Genomic DNA, 20,198 nt, shown 5'->3' on the forward strand with positions numbered 1-20,198 from the left:
CAATAAACTCATACATTAACAATTGCCTGAATTTGCGATAAATAAATAATTCAATGTGTACACATGTGTGCATATGGGAAAACAGTGATCTCTTCTATCCTTAGGGCCCTATTCCACCGGACGATTATCGTTCAGATTATCGTTAAATCGTTCGAATCTAAACGATAATCGTTCGGTTGAAATGCAGTAACGATTAACGACCGAACGAGAAATCGTTGATCGCTTTATAAGACCTGGACCTATTTTTATCGTTGCTCGTTCGCAAAACGTTCGCATTGAATAAGACATCGTTCGGTCGTTCGCAATAGATACGAACGCAATAGCGAAGAAATACGGAAGAAGAAACGATCGCAATTACGATCATAAGTAACGATTATCGTTCCATGGAAATGAGTGAACATTTTCAGGTCTTTCGCAATAGCGGTCGTTTGAGATCGTTAATCGTTAACGATTATGCTAACGATAATCGTCCGGTGGAATAGGGCCCTTAGGATAGGTCATCATTATCTGATCAGTTGGGGTGTGAAGCCCAGCACCCCCGTTAATCATCTGTTTGACTCATCTGTACTGGCCACATACACCGAGAATAGATCTGAAAGCAGACAGCTCTGCTCATTGCGTAGTGGCCATGCAGAGTTACTGCAGCTTGGTTTCTACTTACAGTACTTCAAGGAGAGCTGAGCTGCAGTACCCCAGCATGGCCAGTACCCAATGTATGGCGCTGTCTGCTTCCAGCTCTGTTCTTTGTGTATGTGGGCACTACAGCTGAAGCAAGCTGTTAACAGGTATTGGACCCCACAGAACAGATGTGGATTGAACATCAATAAAACAATTCCAGACAACCCTGTTACAGAGGAAACAGTGATGTTGGATGCGTTGAGATACGTTACGCCGTAGCATAAGACAAGTGGAAGAGTTATGACTGAGAGATGAAAGTCAGAAGCAAAGTGCTATGTTATTGTAACTAGATAGCGTGTACATTTCATACTCTGTGATAGCACAAGTCTGGGATCTGCCGAGCTGAGAAATGCTTTGGGGAGAACACAAGACATGCATTGAGGTATTGTTGGCTTATCTGTCAAGACACCTGGATGGTTCATTAATAGCAAACAGCTCACAACAAAATGAATGTGCTCAGGATACCGACACAGAGCATGGATCTTGTCTAACAGTCTTAACATCCGAGTGTACCATATTAATAGGGAGAAGAGAAGAATTGGAGGATTGCCATGGGAGACTGTGCCATTAATTTACTCTGTGCATTGAGGCTGTTTATGCTAAATGAACGCTCACTGCAAAGAAGGGGACAATTATTTACTTACTGGAGTTTGCAGCTGCATAGTAATGGCCAAAGAGAGGCACTTAAGGTTGGTTTACATGAAGATACATACATCTACATACAGCACGGACCTAAGGACCAGTGTAGTATGTCTGGGTAACCTATGCAATGTGAAAACTATCAGTGCAGAATCTAGAGATGTATTCACATACTATACAGAGTGTCCAGATATGAACAAGCTCAAACAAATGCAGCAGAGATGTGTTTGTCAATGCAACTATTTATGATTACACTATTTTTATCTGACATTTTATATATTATTGTGTTTTGTTGTGGGTAATTTTATGCCAAAGTATCAAATAACCACCAATCTCATTTGGTTATATATATATATATATATATATATATATATATATATATATATATATATACTCCCCCCCCCCCTTTTTTTTTTTTTTAAGGAACTACGCCAATACATCTGTAGGTGATGGCACATGACATAACCTTGCCCTCACTTTATGACTGGTAGGGAAGCTTTATAGGCCAGGTAGTGCTCCTGGGGAAATGTGCAGGTTCTCCTCCAGAAGAAAAAAAAAAGGTGGCTCTTTAGTGCCACCTATTGGAAGTAATGATGTTTAACCCATAAGATTAGTCTTAGAACATAACAAGAAGTTCCCAACAAAGGTAGAATTTCCTCCAAAAAGTATCTATCTCTAGACAGATGATTTGGGGCTCTTGTCTTGACCAGTTACAGATCTAGCTCTATGGACCTGAAGCTTCAGCGTATACATTGCTTCTGCTTGCAACATGCTACTTTTTTTTACTATTATTATTTAAGAGCAACTTAATTCTTTCTGACTATATTTTATATTTTTTCTTCATTGTTTTCTGTACATCCTCATCAGCAGACGACACATTTTATCTCCAATTCTGCAAAAAAAAACGGTGTTGAAATAAACGCTCCTAAACACAATGTTATAATGAAATGCACAATCACCTTTGAAGCACTTATGCCTTGGCGTTATACAGTACTCAGTGAATGGCCATCATATTTTATATAAATGGACCTAGCATAATGAGTTAGCATTTTCTGCATATTTGCTACATTAAACCCTAGGAATAAAGGATGTTTATTAACAAGGCTTTTTCTGTCTAGGTTTACAAGCAATGCTGTGTAGAGATGTACAACCTGATTCCTATAAAGGACAAGCTGTAACACTTGTGTTTTCTCTGGTATGACAGGGCATGATGTATCTGGAGGAACGCCGCTTGGTTCACAGAGACCTTGCAGCCAGAAATGTATTGGTGAAGTCTCCTAACCATGTGAAGATCACAGACTTTGGATTAGCCCGTCTACTAGAAGGAGATGAGAAGGAATACAATGCAGACGGCGGCAAAGTAAGCTGTTTTTTATTGCCTAAGATTATTATCCATAAGACAAAGTGTACAATGGTCTTATTGAAAGTTCTGTATTTATTAAAGAGGTACTCTGGTAAAATATTTTTTCCCCTTTAAATTAACTTCTGTCAGTAAGTTATATAGATTTGTAATTTACTTCTATTTAAAAATCCCCAGTATTCCAGTACTTATCAGCTGCTGTAGGTCCTGTGGGAAATGGTGCATTCTTTCAAGTCTAAAACAATGGTCTTTACTGCCATCTCTGTCCATGTCAGGAAGTAGTAGCAAATACCCATAGAAAACTTCTCTTGCTCTGGACAGTTCCTGACACAGACAGAGGTGGCAGCAGAGAGCACTGTTTCAGACTGGAAAGAATACACCACTTCCTGCAGGACGTACAGCAGCTAATAAGGACTGGAAGACTGAAAATGTTTAAATAGAAGCAAATTAAAAATCTGTATAACGTTCTGACCGCAGTTGGTTTGAAATTATTATTATTATTATTATTATTATTATTATTATTATTATTATTATTATTATTATTACTTGAGGGGTTTGTCCAGGGGACATACATTATTTTTATATGTCTATGGGTGGTGTAAAAAAAAAACAAAAAACAGCCATACCTCCATCACATCACTCCTCCATTTTGCTGGAGTTCCCCTTTAAACCAAATGTATTTTTGGTACATGCTGAACTTTATTTCAGAGAAACTAACCAAAAATGTAGTCCCATTACCTCCTCATAATAAGTCATTAACAAGTGTCAAGGAGGTTTGGCCTATCATTTACTGGGCACTGCTATACCTCCATGTGTTGTATGCCCATTCCTTTGCATACAGCACAGTAAGGCATGGCCATGCTTGGGCTCAGGGAACAATAGACCCCGCCTCCTTGACACTTTCCATTGCCTTGATAGGTTTGTTGTTTTAAGAAAAAAAAATTCTCTGGATTCTTTTACTCTCAGTGGGCCCTTGCACACTGAGCAATTCTCGAGGAATTGTAGCTGAAAGTTTTCAGGCAGAATTCAAGCAGAATTTAAGCCCCCCATTGACTTCTATAGGATTCCTCTAGCAGATCTACAGCAGAAAATTCTGCTCGGAAATTCTGCAGTGTGAACAACAGAGCAGAAAACCCATTGAACACAATAGGACTTTGCTCTGTACATATTTTACAGGAGGAATTTCAAGCTGAATTTCGAGCTGAATTTCAAGCTGAATTCCTCGCCTTTTCCTCAGTTTGCACATACCCAAAGGAGGTATTCAGCAGGTTGTTAGCCCACATCTCCAGGCTCACCCATACTACAATACAAGTAGAGACAAAGCACATAATGATGTTTCAGACTTGCACGTTGTAAGTTGTTGCACCTATTAGCCCTCTAAACTACGAGGCCTCGTATTCAGCTGTGAAGACTTCAACCCTAGTAGTCGAACACAATATAGGCTTTTAATAAATCACTGTGAAAAGAAAGCAAGCACAATTAGTTTGTGCAGCTTCTGTATATCCTCTATTTATTTCCAGAAATAACCTATTTATTATACACAGGTCTATGTAAATCTAATGAGCAAAAAGTTTCTTGCTGATTGTCATTAATTCCCATTAATCAAAGGTTGTGCACAGGTATAGCATACGCTTAGTCTAATTTTCTCTATACAGATGCCAGTGAAGTGGATGGCCCTGGAGTGCATTCATTACAGGAAGTTCACCCATCAAAGTGATGTCTGGAGTTATGGCAAGTATTGTACTCCCTATAGAGTATGGTTTTATAGAGTACTATTCATCGGGTAGAGCAGAAAAGTAATCTGGAATTTAATAACAGAGAACTTGTTTTTGCTTAGTCCCATCATCTCTTTCTTTAGCTATGTCTTCATTCTTCTCTTTGTTAAAGCGACTCTGTATCCACCGACCCTCCCCACCGAACCGCTAGTACCATCTGTTTGTTGAGAGTAAATCCTTACCAATTGTGTCTTTTAAAATGTTCCCGGTGCCTTGGTCAGAGCAGAAAATAAACTTTCAAACTTGCAGCACTGTGTCGTACTGTTGTGGCCTAGAGCGTCTGTGCCCCAGGTCTGTGACGCCTCTCTTTTCTTCCTACCCACCGTCCTCATCATGAAGAACACCCCCAGACAGGATATCTTTTGATCTCCTGTCTAAACAGTGCACACGTGCTATACCATACCACTGTTACCATACCACTGTTTAGTCCAGCAATGAATAGGGGGGCATTCCTAATGAGGAGGATGGGGTGGAAGAAAGGAGAGGAATCACAGACCTAGACCGCAGACACTTTAGGTCACACAAGTATGACACAGTGCTGCAAGTTTAAAAGTTTATTTTCTGCTCTAACCAAGGCACCGGGAACACTTTAAAAGACACGACCAGTAATAATTTACTCTCATTAAATGGATGGTACTAGCGGTTTGTTGGAGTGGGTTGGTAGTTACAGTGTCACTTTAAAGGGGTTTATAGTAAAATAGTTTAATGTATAGTATAGTATTGGTAAGTGTACTCACTGTATATACTGACAACAGCTTCCTGTGTACCTCATAGAGCTTCCCTCCTCCAGGCTGTGCTGTCCTGCTCTGTGGTGTTTCTGTACATAAGATGGCTGACATGGTGGAGCATGTGACTATGCCCCACCTCCCAGTGTCCACCACTGAGCCTGTATATGCCTATGGAAGACACTGGGGGTGGGGCATGGTCACATGCTCCTCCATATCGGCCATCTTATGGACAGAAACACCACAGAAAATGATCAAACCCAGCCTGGAGGAGGGCAGCCTGATTATAGCTCTATGAGGTACACAAGGAGCTGCTGTCAGTATATCCAGCACTACAAAAACATGGCCACTTTCTTCCAGAGATAGCACCACTCTTGTCTCCAGTTTTGGTGGGGTTTTGTGACTTCAGTGTAATCCACACCTGAACTGGAAGAAAGTGGTCATGTTTTTTAAAGCGCTGGATAACCCCATTAGGGTGCCCTCACACACACTTTTTGTCTAGCGTTTTTCAATGCGGCACATGGCTTTTTTTCATGATTTAGCTTTTTTTTCTGGCGTCTTTTACGTTATGTGTGAATGATCTTATTTATGGTTTAGGTCTTTTTGTGCACTAAACTTTTTGTCCTCTGCCATCACATGACCTAGCTGCTGGACCAAAAAAAGTGACAAAAACACCGGGGGGGGGGGGAGAACAAGCACAGCAATGGTGTTTTGGAGGCAACCAGAACAATCCCATTTAAAGTCTATGGGAGAAAAAAGCCCCACACACCCTCAGAGTGCTGTGTTTTGAAAAAAACTGACACAGAGCCTCAAAATTGCCATAAATGAGAAAAACCAACACCAAAAAAAAAAAAAACGCTATGTGTGTAAGGCAGACCATAAACTTCCAACAACTTCCAGCTAACATCTGGCCACTGGAGTTTTTGCAAAAAAAAGACAAACAAAGCCATGGCATTTTTATTGGGGTTTTTTCAGGATTTTAAGGCAGTGCGATGCCAGCCTTAGGTCTTATTCACACATCCTGTTGTCTGTAATTGTGAATCCGTAATCACGGTTCAACTTAAAGCACATTTATTTTTATTGGGCTATTAACCCAGTCCACGTTAAAGGGGTTGTCCGCGGAAATCTTTTTCTTTCAAATCAACTAATATCAGAAAGTTATATAGATTTGTAATTTACTTCTATTTAAAAATCTCAAGTCTTCCCATATTTATTAGCTGCTGGATGTCATGCAGGAAATGTTTTATTTTCAGTGAGACACATTGCTCTCTGCTGACATCTCTGGCTGAGACAGGAACTGTCCAGAGCAGGAAAGGTTTTCTATGGGAATTCATAGAAAACCAAGTCAAAGTTCCTTTCTTGGCCAGAGATGTCAGCAGAGAGCACTGTGTCAGACTGAAAATAAAACATTTTCTGCATGACATATAAAAGCTAATAACTATGGGAAGACTTTTTAATAGAAGTAAATTACAAATCTATATAACTTTCTGATATCAGTTGATTTGAAAGAAAAAGGTTTTGGCTCGATAACCCCTTTAATATTCGGTAATGTATAGCATTGGAGTGATAGCAATATCTGTGCTCCCAACCAGTTGACTGCTTCTTGTTATACGCAGCACACCCTCATAGATCTCCGGCTTCGTACATTATTTCTTTATTCGTTACAATTAGAGATGAGCGAACCGGGTTCGGGTTTGAGTTCCAAACCCGAACGATCGGCATTTGATTAGCGGTGGCTGCGGAACTTGGATAAAGTTCTAAGGTTGTCTGGAAAACATGGATACAGCCAATGACTATATCCATGATTTCCACATAGCCTTAGGGCTTTATCCAACTTCAGCAGCCACCGCTAATCAAATGCCGAAAGTTCGGGTTCGGATCGACTCCGATGAGGTTCGCTCATATCTAGTTACAATGTATACTTGTGAGAGCGGTTACTTGGTAGCTAAACCCTTTTTCAGACAGTGTGGGTTATAGCCATGTATGTTTTACAGGTGTCACTATTTGGGAGTTAATGACATTTGGTGGGAAGCCCTATGATGGAATTCCAACCCGGGAAATCCCTGACCTCCTGGAGAAAGGAGAAAGACTCCCGCAGCCACCTGTGTGCACCATTGACGTGTATATGGTTATGGTGAAGTGTAAGTAATGATAATCATTGTACCTGGGTCTATTTTATATGTGTTAATGAAAACTTCTACAAGATCTTTTGACCAAAACCTAGAATGAGTTTCACTACTAACAGAGAACTCCGCCAAATGTTTATCATCTTTATTAATGGTAACATCAATCATTTCATAGGTCGAAAATGTAATAATATATCTGCATAGGAAAGGTTTATGTTTCTGACATGATAAAACAAGAAGTGGTAGATGCTGGGACTGTAGAACCCCTCTGGAAGAGGCGTAGTAAGGGTTCAGCCTAGGGGGAGCAAGTGAGTCTTAGTGGGCCCCCAACCGATTATGTTGCCCATAGGGGACCTCAGCAGATGACAATGCTTTCCAAATAATAAAGGATATATTCTGCTACATTACCAATAGCCAATAGTAGGGATGATCCGAATCGAGTTCGCTTCGGGTTAGTACGAACCCGAACTCTCGGTAATGAACCCGCTGTCTGCCCTCTCCGTGCAGCGGGCGGATACAGCGGGAGGACCGCCTGGAAAACTGGGATACAGCCATAGCCATAGGCTGTATCCCAGTTTTCCAGGCGGTCCTTCCGCTGTATCCACCCTCTCCACGGAGCGGGCAGACAGCGGGAATCTGATGTCGGCCATTCGGGTTCATACGAACTCGAACCTCGGAGGGTTTGGACCATCCCTAGCCAATAGGGATTGAGAACAGTGTAAAAGGCTTTCTACATTTCACATATATAACTGTAAAAAAATTAAAGGGGCTATCCAGGATTAGAAAAGCATAGCTGACTTTTTTTTTTCCAGAAACAGTGCCACTCTGTTCATCAGTAAGGGCATGGTAGTGCAGCTCACTTCCACTGAAAGTGAATGGAGCCAGGTTGTAATACCACAATCCACCTAGGGGCAGGTATGGCAATGTTTTTGGAAGAAAGCAATATGTTTTCTTTAATCCTGGAGAACCCCTTTAACATGACTATCTCTGTCTATATACAATGGTACAGGCAATAAGCTTTTGCTATTACAAGGTATCAGCTGGTTGTGTCTTCATGTTAGGATCATACACATACAGTATGTACAATCTATAATACATGATAAGCTGCTAGATATCAATTTCATACTGAATCTATTCACCTCATCTTATCTATCACAAATATACCTAATCACTCATACCTATATCACTAATACTACTATACCAGGGGTATCAAACTCACGGCCCTTCAGCTGTTTCAAAAAAATTCCTTGGATAGACAAAACTTTAGCTGTCTAAAGATGATGGTAATTGTAGTTTTGCAACAACTAGAGGGATGCAGTTTAACACCTTCACAGTCATTGAATAAAATCCACTATATAAGCAAAATATTACCAATAATAGCAACATACACAGGACAAATAATACCCTCACACCATGACCACTACCCTCACCATACAGTGAATGGATAAAACCACTATACTGTCCCTAAATAAAATACACTATATAAAGACCAATATTCTCCCTAAGCCGTGACCATATAGATCCAGCTTTAGGGTGCCTTCACTAGGCTAGGTCCTGGCAGATCACTGTCATTACATAAACGCAGCGGTCTGAAGGGGTCAAGCGGCCGGCAGATTTACATACACGCATCGGTCGTTCAGACCACTGCGGGTATGTAATGACAGTGATCTGCCAGGACCTACCCGACTTGCAGCGTTATTAACACTGCGAGTCGGTAGGTGTGAAGGCACCCTTATACAGGTTCTGCATATCCCATAAGTGATTACAGTGCAGTTATATATAGTGCATGTATTCCCAATGCAAGCATCCCCCTGGCAGCCACCCCTTCCCCCAGCAGTCATCTCCCTGGTAAACCTCCTGGTGATTAGAACACACACCAGTAGACTGTAGCCCCAAACTAGGCACCCATGGTCAAATAGCCAGCACATTTCGTACACCACCCACATGGGTGAATCCTTCCCAGGAGTTAGCCCGCCCCCCAAACACACACACACACACACACACTTCCATAGGCATCCCCCTTTTTCCAGGTGCAATGGCCCACACACATCTAATACATAATGTATACCTACACATATATTGTAACTATGAAACTGCAGTAAATGTGCTTTTAAAGGGGTTGTTTACAAAAGAAAACATTTCTTTCAAATCAGCTGGTGCCAGAGATTTATAATTTCTTCCATTAAAAAATCTTGGGTCTACCAGTAATTATCAGCTGCTGTATGTCCTGCATGAACTAGTGTATTTTCTCCAGTCTGACACAGTACTCACTGCTGCCACCTCTGTCCGTAACAGGAACTGTCCAGAGTAGTACCAAATCCCCATAGAAAACCTCTCTTGCTCTCCAGACTGGAAAAATACCACTTCATGCAGGACATACAGCAGCTGATAAGTACTGGAAGTTGTTTTTTTTTGTTTTTTTTGTAGAAGTAAATTTCAAATCTCTGGCACTTTCTGGCACCAGTTGATTTTTGATTATTTATTTTTTTTGTGTGTGTTTTGTTTTTTTGTGAACTACTTTAATACTTCACATATCGATATGTATCCATATAGCTTTCATAGACCCAACCAGAAGGAGCTGACTGCATTCAGAGCTAATTAGCTGAACTTAGTGGAAGATGTATAAATCTATATGCAGTGAGCTCCCCTAGTGGTGACTCCAGGTAGCAAGTATGACAGTGTCTAATAAAGGATGGGAAGCAGTTCAGTGCTAAACCTTTATCCCACTGGCTGTACTGTCACCTGTCATTGGTTTAGGAATCAGTGACTGAATTTCACAACTCAAGAAAGATGCTGAATTTTTATCAGTTTTGTACAGAAAAATGTAGCCCATAGCAGCAACAAGGGACACGTCCAGTTTATTTTATAGCCCTGGAGCAGGTCAAGGGTGAAATTGGGTAAGTTAATTCTTAGCATTGCTGATTTTATTATCCTTCTGTTAAATGAATCCTTGAAAACGGGATATCTGGATAATAGACCATGATCCTATCTCCTACAGCCAAGTTGTTGATAGGAAGCACATGCTCTGCGCTGCTTTTTTTAAAATATTTTTTATATTTATCAATGTATAATTTTGTTCACTAGCATCTGTTTTACTGGTTCTCAGTCTGTGGATTAGGTCTGCGTGGGAAATCTAGAGGTGTTAACAAACCTCACTTCCTACATCCCCATCTGAATATCTGACAGCTCACTGCATTAAATACATGTCATTATGTAATGGTAGGAAATATGTCAATGTGTTATATTTACATGATAGAGAAATATTATGAAAGGTATAGAACATACGTAATTCATTAAAAATCAGTAGACCACGTAAGGCAAGGATTATATTAGGGTGTGTGATCCTCTTCTTTCCTTGTCACCTTCTGTAAACTAGGACAGCATAAAATTAACAAAAGGAAGAACCCTGGCACTCACCAAGTTAAATTATGCTTGTTTATTCAGTGCAAAACATCATAGGGTACAAGAGGATGCAGTTCAGCATATAGCCTTGAATGAAGGCCTTGGATGAAGAATATACAGTGTGCAGAAACATGTCCTCCTGTACCCTATGATGTTTTGCACTGAAAAAACAAGTACAATTTAACTTGGTGAGTGCTGGGATTCTTCCTATCGCTATATCTGAGACCACCGTCACAAAGTGCCGTTTCCCCAACTACACAGCATAAAATTGACATCTAGAACCCACAAAAGTCGTATTGGCTAGTGTCACTGTCGTTTACTTTTTTTTTTTGCAGAAATCAATAGTACAGGTGATTTTAAGAAACTTTGTAATTGGGTTTATTAGCCAAAAAATGCATTTTTATAATGAAAAAGCAGTTTGAAGCTTCTCTTCCTGTCTTCATGGTTTTCTTATGGAGAGCGGAGGGGACAACAAAGAGTTAATTTACAGCTACATCAACGGGCTATACCCTCTGAAGTCAACACTGACCTCTCTGACCTCTGAATATGGCTTTCACACAGGTCCCGCTGTGTAATGCTATGTTCTCTGCTCTCTGCTGCCGACTAATCTCTCTCCTCCCCCCTCCCCTATACAGATGTAGCCAGCGTTAACATGATCCCTGAAACAACAATTGTGTCAAGGAGCTATGTTAAGTCAATTAGAAAGTTGAGTTAAATGCGTCATTGTGATCAAGTTAACCCTGGCTACATCTGCATATATGTAAGACTTTTGGATAATATTTTTTAGACATGGCTGAGGGGGGACCTAATAACTACAGTAACAGAATTCTGTAAAAGATTTTAAAAAAACTATTAACACTTCTATTAGGCTATGTTCTCACTACATCTTTTTTTTTCTGTGAAAAACGTCCATCTTTATCAAAAGACAGTGTGACCCCAGCCTTACTGTGCAGCATTTTTTTTTTCCACACCTGCCAAAAATGTGTGCACAGTACTATGTGTATACCCAGGACCTTTAACTGTAACACGGCGGCATCCATTATTATTACTTATTTTCCAGAGCCTTATACAATCGATAAGGGATGACAAACAGAACATTAGAAAGTCGAAACATGTTATATGAATAAGGTAAATGGCAGACTGGTATATAGGGATAGAGGCCTCTGCCTGCTAGGGCTTGCAATCTACAATAAAGAAAAACACATAAGTGGGTTATTTACTGTAAAAGCAGTGAGACTATGGGACTGATTCTGTTGCTGGGTTGTGGATCTTGAGATTCATTTTAAGTATAGCAAGGTTTTCCTTCCTTTGGTGAAATAATGCTGCAGTGAAATAAGTTTCTACTAGTGAAACTAAGGATGGTTTGAGAACATGGCCGCTATAGTTAGAGCCCATATAGAGTAAAGCCCAATTACTAGTTATCTCCATGTAGTCTGACACAATTGTAGATGAACTGAAAATAAATCAATGGAAATTGAGTCGATTACATATGGAGCAATGGATAACATTTGAAGCATAGACCCATCTCTGGAAAACATATGCTTGCACATTAGGGAATTGGTGAATTGTCCATTTGACATTTCCCAAATAGATACAGCAAGGAAGGGATTCAGGTGTCATTTACCCTCTGTATTCTGTAAATAGTAGATGTACTGTGTCCTTGCTCTGTGTTACTGTATGTCTCCAGCTCTTACATGCAACGTGAATCTATTCTAAGAATTATAACAAGGTAGATGTTATTATTTTAAAACATATTTAGCCCCTAGAGACATATAAACCTATCCAGGACCAGCAATATAATCTTTATTAAAATACACACATCTGGTCCCATATATATATAATATATTTCCTATACGTTTCGGCACTAAACTGACCATACTCATGGTGAGGATTTCTATACACTGCAGAATGTGGGCCCTGGATGTCTCTTTCTGTGTGACGGATATGGGAGTTTAGGCTGTGCACCACTGAGCCCAGATGAGCTGTGTCTGAACTGTGTGTTATATTGCATCTTTATATATAGGGAGCCTATCACTACAGGTTGGGACATTAAGCCACCATCATGTCTCTATGCAACTGGTATTTAATGTCTCAAAGCTGCCTGCATTTATTTTGCCTGTTTTCTCAATATGTTTTTATCTATCTATCTATCTATCTATCTATCTATCTATCTATCTATCTATCTCCTACCTATCATCTATCTATCACTTACTTTGGTGGAGCTGAATCCAGGACTCATCTCTATTGGTTTCAGTCATGGCATCGGTGTAGGTGCGAACAGCACACCTCAGTTCCATGCACATGCACCCAAAGCCACTTGTAAATTAAATGTTAGTAAGCATAAAAGGTAGGAACAAGTAGAAATAATATAGGCAGCTTTGACACACTAAACCTTAGCTGTCTAATGACAGCCTGGTTATGTTAAGGGGTTGTCCAGTAAAAATATTTTTTAATTAAATGAATTGTTTCAGAAAGTTATATAGATTTGTCATTTACTTCTATTCAGAAATCTCCAGTCTTCCCATACTTATCAGCTGCTGTATGTCCTGCAGGAAATGTTTTCTTTTCAGTCTGACACAGTGCTCTCTGCTGCCATCTCTGTCCGAGACTGGAACTGTCCAGAGCAGGAGCAAATCCCCATAGAAAACCTCTCCTGCTCTGGACAGTTCCTGTCTTGGACAGAGATTGCAGTAGAGAGCACTGTGTCAGACTGAAAAAAAAACATGTCCTGCACGACATACAGCTGATGATAAGTATGGAATTACTTGATATTTTTAAATAGAAGTAAATCACAAATCTATATAACTTTCTGAAAGATTTTCGCTGGAGTATCCCTTTAATGTCCTAGAACATGGTAACATGTAATAATACAAAATCAGCCCCTAAATGTTATCCTATGCTTCTTTACATGTTATCAGGCCAGGGAGAAATACAACTGTGGCAGCGTTGAATTTGTCATTTAGTTCCTGTGACTACTTTATTTTGTGAATTGCAATAATAAATAAGTTTAAAAAAAAGACAAGTATTGGCTTCCCTGCAGTCCTATGTACAATTACACATAATGTATCAAATTACTATGGCACAACAAGGAGTTAAGCCAAATAACAAATTCACTACTGCTACATCTAATAAACATAGCACAAGTATATGTGAGAGTACAGTAAGTTGATCCCCACTAGGTAGATGATATGGCTCTCTCATACATTGCATGTAACATAGTGATTTCTTGGGTTTATCAGACCCCTCGCTGCTGTATTCTCTTCCAGCAGTATACAGGATTACAGCAATCCAACCAAAACATATATTTTGGGGATAATACTTATGTCTCCCACAATGTAATTAGAGAAGAGCGAGTCGCTTCCCTCCTAAAGTGTGTCTCTCCAGTCCATTCAATCTCATTATAAGCCAAATCTCCCCCGAGTTTCTGGCTTCATTTAAGTGCGATTAACGCCTGGCTCCCTTAGAGACGTCCCTTTTCCCTATCTGGTTTATCCTGAAAGGCCACTGCATGACAGTACCAGGAGGCTGTGACAATGAATGAGCCTTTTATTAATAGGAGACTCAGGGCCCTGTGTGTGTGTTCATGACAAGAATGCCGAGGCTTGTAATGCCCCCTGCTGACTCCAGCAGATTCCAGGGAGCTGCAGATTTATTTATCACTACGGCAAACAGTTGGAGTCAATAGAAAAAAGAAGCCTGATCTTGCATTGTGTCTCCACCGGTGAAATAAAGATTATTACAAAGTTACAGGAAACACGGTTTATTTTCTTCTATGTAAGTTTGCTGTAACTTAGAATATGGCAATAAAATGTAGATAGCATTAGTGTCAGTAATATATTTGCAGAAATTAGCCTCACAACAATACTCCCATATTCCAGCACCTACAGAACCAGCTTGATTTAAAGGTAATGAAACAGGTTAAAAAAATAAAAATAAAATTGTGCTACAAGGATTGTAATGGAGAATGGAGACATGGAGAAGTGTACATGGCACATGGAGAATGGCAAATATAATCTCTGTGTGTTTCTTAAGGGGAAAGTGTTAATAATAATAATAATAATAATAATAATAATAATAATAATAATAATAATAATTTCTGTATTTATGTAGCACCAGAATATTTTGCAACACTTAAATCAGTCCCTGTCCTCATAAGGGCTCACAAGCTAAACTCCCCTACCTGTACATGTTGGACACATATCTGTCTGTGCTACTATATCTGTCTGTGCTTCCAGAAATAACAAAAATGCCTTAAAGTAAAATACTGTCACCCCCTTGTTGGTATAAGCAGTTCTCAGCACCATTCAAAAGCTTACATGCTGCACATTTCATATTTGCCTCTATAAAACATGTTTATTCTTTTGGTTTTTTTTGGCTCAAAATTGCTTAGTGGGCGATGCCACCTGGTTGGGGCTTCAGGCCATTGTGCCCCTATTGTCTCACCTATGTGGGCGCATTAGTCTCCACCCCATGACATCATCAGCAGGTGCCAACCAATAATGAAAAGCTGTTTATTGCAGAAAAGCATGTTTAATAGAGTTATATATGAAATGTGCAGCATGTAGGCTTTTGGTGCTGAGATCAAAAAGGGGTTAACAATATCACTTTAAGTCTCTGATCTGAAGAGTGATTCTCGAACCCTGAACTGCTGAGGGCTGTAATACCTTATCCCTCCCCTTCCCATCCCTATTCCTGCTTGATTGACAGCCAGCTGGAACCTGAGCTGAGTTTCCAAATCTTATTCCTGTGGATAGAAATTGTGCACAGGGGTGAGCTATAGAAGCAGAACTCAGCTTCTGGCTGTCAATCAAGTAAGGATAGGGCTGTAGGGAGCAAGGAGGCATTACAGTGCTCAGCGGCTTGGAAACACCCCTATGATTCTTTGCACTAGAGAATTAAAGCATTTTTCTACATTACAGAAGCACGGATGGACATATGAAAAGTAACACGTGTCCATTGTCCTAACAGCATCTAACAGTGTCAGCAGTTTGGAACCTGAATTGTAGCTGACAGATTAACTTGTGATGCATCCTCAACAGAGTTTATCATTTAACATAAGACATTGGGATTAATTCCTTTACCCTCTGCCTCTCTGGTCTAATAATAAATACAGGGAAGTTGTTGGACAAAAGGGGGAAAAACACCTTTCCTTATACATCATAGACAACCCAATAATAAACTAAAAGAAGTCCATTTGCTTAATGTTGTTTTCAACTCAGGGCCTAAGTGAGCATCTATAAGCAGACAAGCCGTTTGCACAAGAGTTAAATCCCTGTGAGCTACACTGCAAATACTTTGAAATGCTTTGTACTTTATCTTTTTAGTGTAAGCACAGAAAGGACATGCACCAGTAAACAGGGGGCTTGGGAGAAAAAGAGGGGGGGAGGCAGGTACATGATATATATGATTTTCTGTGATGCTTTGTTTTGGAGAGAGACGCGTTTTTCACCTTGGCACAAATAACTAACTTCTCCTCTGCCACAAGGCCTGGCAAGCTATGGCAGAAAGATTTTACCCCTGCCCTGCTATAGAAGACCACAATGTATTTCTTTGGAAAGGGTAACAATGCTGCCTTACTGTTGTGAGGTGTGTTGAGTGCTCATTAGAATAAATGTATTTCTTTTTTTTCTTTTTTTCCCCCCAATTCTCTAGTTTCAGTTTCCTACATTGCAAAACATACTGATAGGTTTATTGGCTTCCTATACAATCGATTTAGTGTTTATAGTATACAGAAAATGTCTGAGATTCAGCAATGCCTCTGCCTGCAGATATCAACAAACACACCTCTCCTGGATTAGGCTAATGTTCTGGTTACTGCTTAAGGCTACGTTCACACAATGTATTTTTTCAATTAATTCAAAAGATACTTTGCATTGAAAATGAATGGAATGCAGACTGGAGAGTATACACATAGTATACTCCAGATTGCAAGCAACTGCGCAGAAAACTGACATGTCAGTTTTGTGCGGCTGCTATTCATGTTCACACAGCTATTCATGTTCACAATATGTAAAGTGCAGCTCCGGCTGCACTCTCCATTGTGTGCTATGGTGAATTGGGATGTGGGAGCACACGGATGCGCCTGCATCCCAATTAAACATAAATGAAGTTCATCAGTACCGGCCGGGATGATCTTCACGGACACCGGCCAATGTTTTACAGTGTGGAAACCCGGCCTAAACATTGATGACACATATCCTTTAGGTTATGTTTACACTACTTAATATTTTAGTAAAGAATGGACGGTGATAGCAATCGAATCAACGTCCATGCTTTACTGCAGGGGCGTCATTGCCTTGAAGCCAAGGCAATGCCGCCCACTGTGTTCACACATCGTTAGGAACGGACTTAATGCAGCCAAGTGGCCGACAGTTTAAAAGCGTCCATTGCTATGCAGTTGACTGTTAAACGTAGTGTGAACACAGCCTTACAAACATTAAACTAAGATTGTAACTGTACCTATTTTTATTAAATTTGTATTATTTTATTAGCATAATAAAAGATTCTGAATTCCAAACAATATAATATAATAACAGTGCAATTACAATATAACAACTAGGTATATTATTATTATTATTATTATTATTATTATTATTATTATTATTATTATCTCCACCCCAACCCATTAAAACCATATTTCACCAGTCCTTAAAGAGAGGGAGTAATGAGAAAAATATTAAATGTGTAAATAAATAAAACATATTGTTTGATTATTAAAAACTAATCAGATATTAAATGAATAACTATATGTAAACACACTGTAAGGTTAGGGAATAAAAGAAAAATACATGGAAAAACATACACAATTGTGTGCATCTGTTTGTATCCATTTTTTATATTAATTTCCATTATTAATAAAAAAAAGGTTTAAAACAGATCTGTTTCTTTTTAAAATTTTAGCATACACAAAAACTTGGTTCACCACATCTTTCTGTACATCAAAAGTATCCAGTTAAAAACGTAAACGACTGCAAAAGCGCAGTGTGAATGTACCCTTAGAAAATAATAAGATTGTTATTGGCCAATATTTACCCAAACAATTAATGACAACTTGACTTTCTTTTTTAAAGGTTGGATGATTGATGCTGATAGTCGACCAAAATTTAAGGAGCTGGCTGCAGAGTTTTCCAGGATGGCAAGGGACCCTCAGAGATACCTTGTCATACAGGTACCATATACTGTAACACATATAAGCTTACAACACAGTAAAACTACACCATGACAGTATCAACCATTTTATTAGTTAATGTAATTGTGTAACTTCTATGTTCTATCTTGTATAATGTGCTATTGTATAGTGTAATATTATATTAGCAAGAGACCATATACAGTATGTAGTAGTTTGCACGTTTACCACAATGACAGCCCATCAATATCCTCTTGAATAACGTGTATAATAAGCAGTCCTCTTTATTATGTGCATGAGCCCAGTAGTCCACAATATTTATGAGAAGCAGGAAATTCTGACCACCAGCTGCTGATTGGCAGTTATCTATCCTGTGTATAGGCAGTCACCTGTCAATCAGTAGCTGGAGGGTGGGGAGAGGGGTGTGGCAAGAATCCTATTCTCCTGCATATTAGAAGAACAGATAAACAGAATGATTTAAGTCTGTTCAGATGATGTAAGATCTGTTCAGCATTTCTGTCACTAGTTTAAATGAGGGCAGCATAAACCTAGTGACAGATTCCCTTTAAGTAGCTGTATGATGTTATAAGGTGTAATGTCCAACACAATCCAAAAATAAAGGTAAGGCTCTTCCTACAATGTTTCATATAAAAGGGTATATTCATACGTGGCAGACTTGTTGTGACTATACCATTCATATGCATTGAATAGGGTTTGTAAAAATAAAATCTCTGCACTATAGAAATAACCACATTCATGTGCATGGAATGATTTTAAATTGGCAACATCATAAAAACAAACAAAAAACTTTTGATATGTCATAGAGACTGATCAGGAGAAAGGGTCAGGAGGTGTACATGCGTAGCATCTTCCCTCATGACCCTATATGACTGATAAACTTTTTTGACATGGTGACTTCTTTTTAACATCCGTGGCAATCGCCCTAAATTACAGTATAGCCCTGTCAGTGACCAATGCAGGCACATTATAATATACCATAGGTGGATATCTATTTATTTATTTAATGAGTTTATTTAACTTTTTTACCCGTTCGTTCCTGCAGCAATATACGGTAATGATCATCTTGCGCCCAATTCAGCATTGACGTAATCGTGCAAGCAAGTGAATCTGGGCTTAGATAGATATGGTAGATTGAAAACCATAGAAGATGGTGGATATTTGTATATGGCTTGTACTCTATGTGTCTTGGCCTCCATTGCTGAGCTTCATCCCAAAGTATTCAGGCTGCTGCTTAGAAAACATCCGAGCTAAATAACGATTCCTTAGAGAGACTGAAGGACTCCCTATTAATCCATCACAATGGGATGCTCCAGTTTCCGCTGGAGTCTCATCTAAAATTCATGGTACCTCGTACAGTGTATTATGAGGTCAGACCTGCTGGATATGTTTTCTTTTAAAATACAGTTTTGTAACATTATATTAAAGCCTGAAAAATCCTAGAAATTTGTACAAATTATATAACAAGTTCTTCTACTCATTGTTGCACCTGTACTATGAGCAGTGCATAAAGAGCTTGCTAAACGTGTAAGAATTGTCTATTGTGATAATAATACTAAAATATAAATAATAGGAATTTAGCATAATTTGATATCATCCACAAAGGAATGACTTCCACCTCCAAAGTCCTGGATGTGACTGGATCTGCAGCCTCATGAATGTGCAAACTATTTCCTATACCTATCAGACAATTTCATTCTTCTCCTCATGTTGCTATAATCCAGGTTCATTGTGCTTAGTCTAACACATTTGTATCTGTTCTCCTATTGCAGATATCATGCTGTTACTAGGAACTAGAATATCTCTATTGTCCTCAGTGATGCTGAGTTACTGCCATTGTGCGCTGGGGAAGATAATATAATACTGGGATATCATACAGGATTGCAGTGTCACACTCTTTAAAAACTTAATTGCCATAGCATCCCCAGCCTTTTGCAGGTGGCCTTGTGCTTAAAGGAGCACGTAGAGCAAGTCTTTAAGTAGATCCTGCCAATTTAATTGACTTCCTTAAAGATACATAATTATAGGATTCATTTCTGTGTCTTTCGGGATTATGTAAATTTTCTTCTTACTTTAAAGGATCAGAAAAAGAAAGTGCCTTTTTTTTCTAGAGGGATTTATATATAAAGGCTAAATTTACAATAACATCTTCTATTCCTGTATTAATGCAACTCGCTATTATCTGAGAATGTATACACTTTGCTCTCTATAATATAAAGGACTAAGGGGTTTAATGATTATACCTGGTTGAACTTGGCTGAGGCTAAAAGTAGCCAAATCACTAAAAGTAGCCAAATCACAGCCTTACAGACTTTCATTCAGCCAAAAAAAAAAAAAGTGACTTGAATA

The 20,198-nt window shown here is 39.2% G+C and overlaps 1 protein-coding gene across 2 annotated transcripts in view; it reads left to right on the forward strand.

Moving 5' to 3' along the window:
- ERBB4 (erb-b2 receptor tyrosine kinase 4) overlaps positions 1-20,198 on the forward strand; it is a 715,736-nt gene that overhangs the window by 648,761 nt on the left and 46,777 nt on the right. For both annotated transcript variants that reach the window (XM_069983214.1, XM_069983215.1), the window contains exons 21-24: positions 2,522-2,677; positions 4,333-4,408; positions 7,172-7,318; positions 17,776-17,873. In XM_069983214.1, coding sequence (XP_069839315.1) covers positions 2,522-2,677; positions 4,333-4,408; positions 7,172-7,318; positions 17,776-17,873 — 477 coding nt within the window. The remainder of the gene's footprint in view (positions 1-2,521; positions 2,678-4,332; positions 4,409-7,171; positions 7,319-17,775; positions 17,874-20,198) is intronic.

Source organism: Dendropsophus ebraccatus, chromosome 9 (assembly GCF_027789765.1).
Source record: "Dendropsophus ebraccatus isolate aDenEbr1 chromosome 9, aDenEbr1.pat, whole genome shotgun sequence".
Taxonomy (NCBI): Eukaryota; Metazoa; Chordata; class Amphibia; order Anura; family Hylidae; genus Dendropsophus; species Dendropsophus ebraccatus.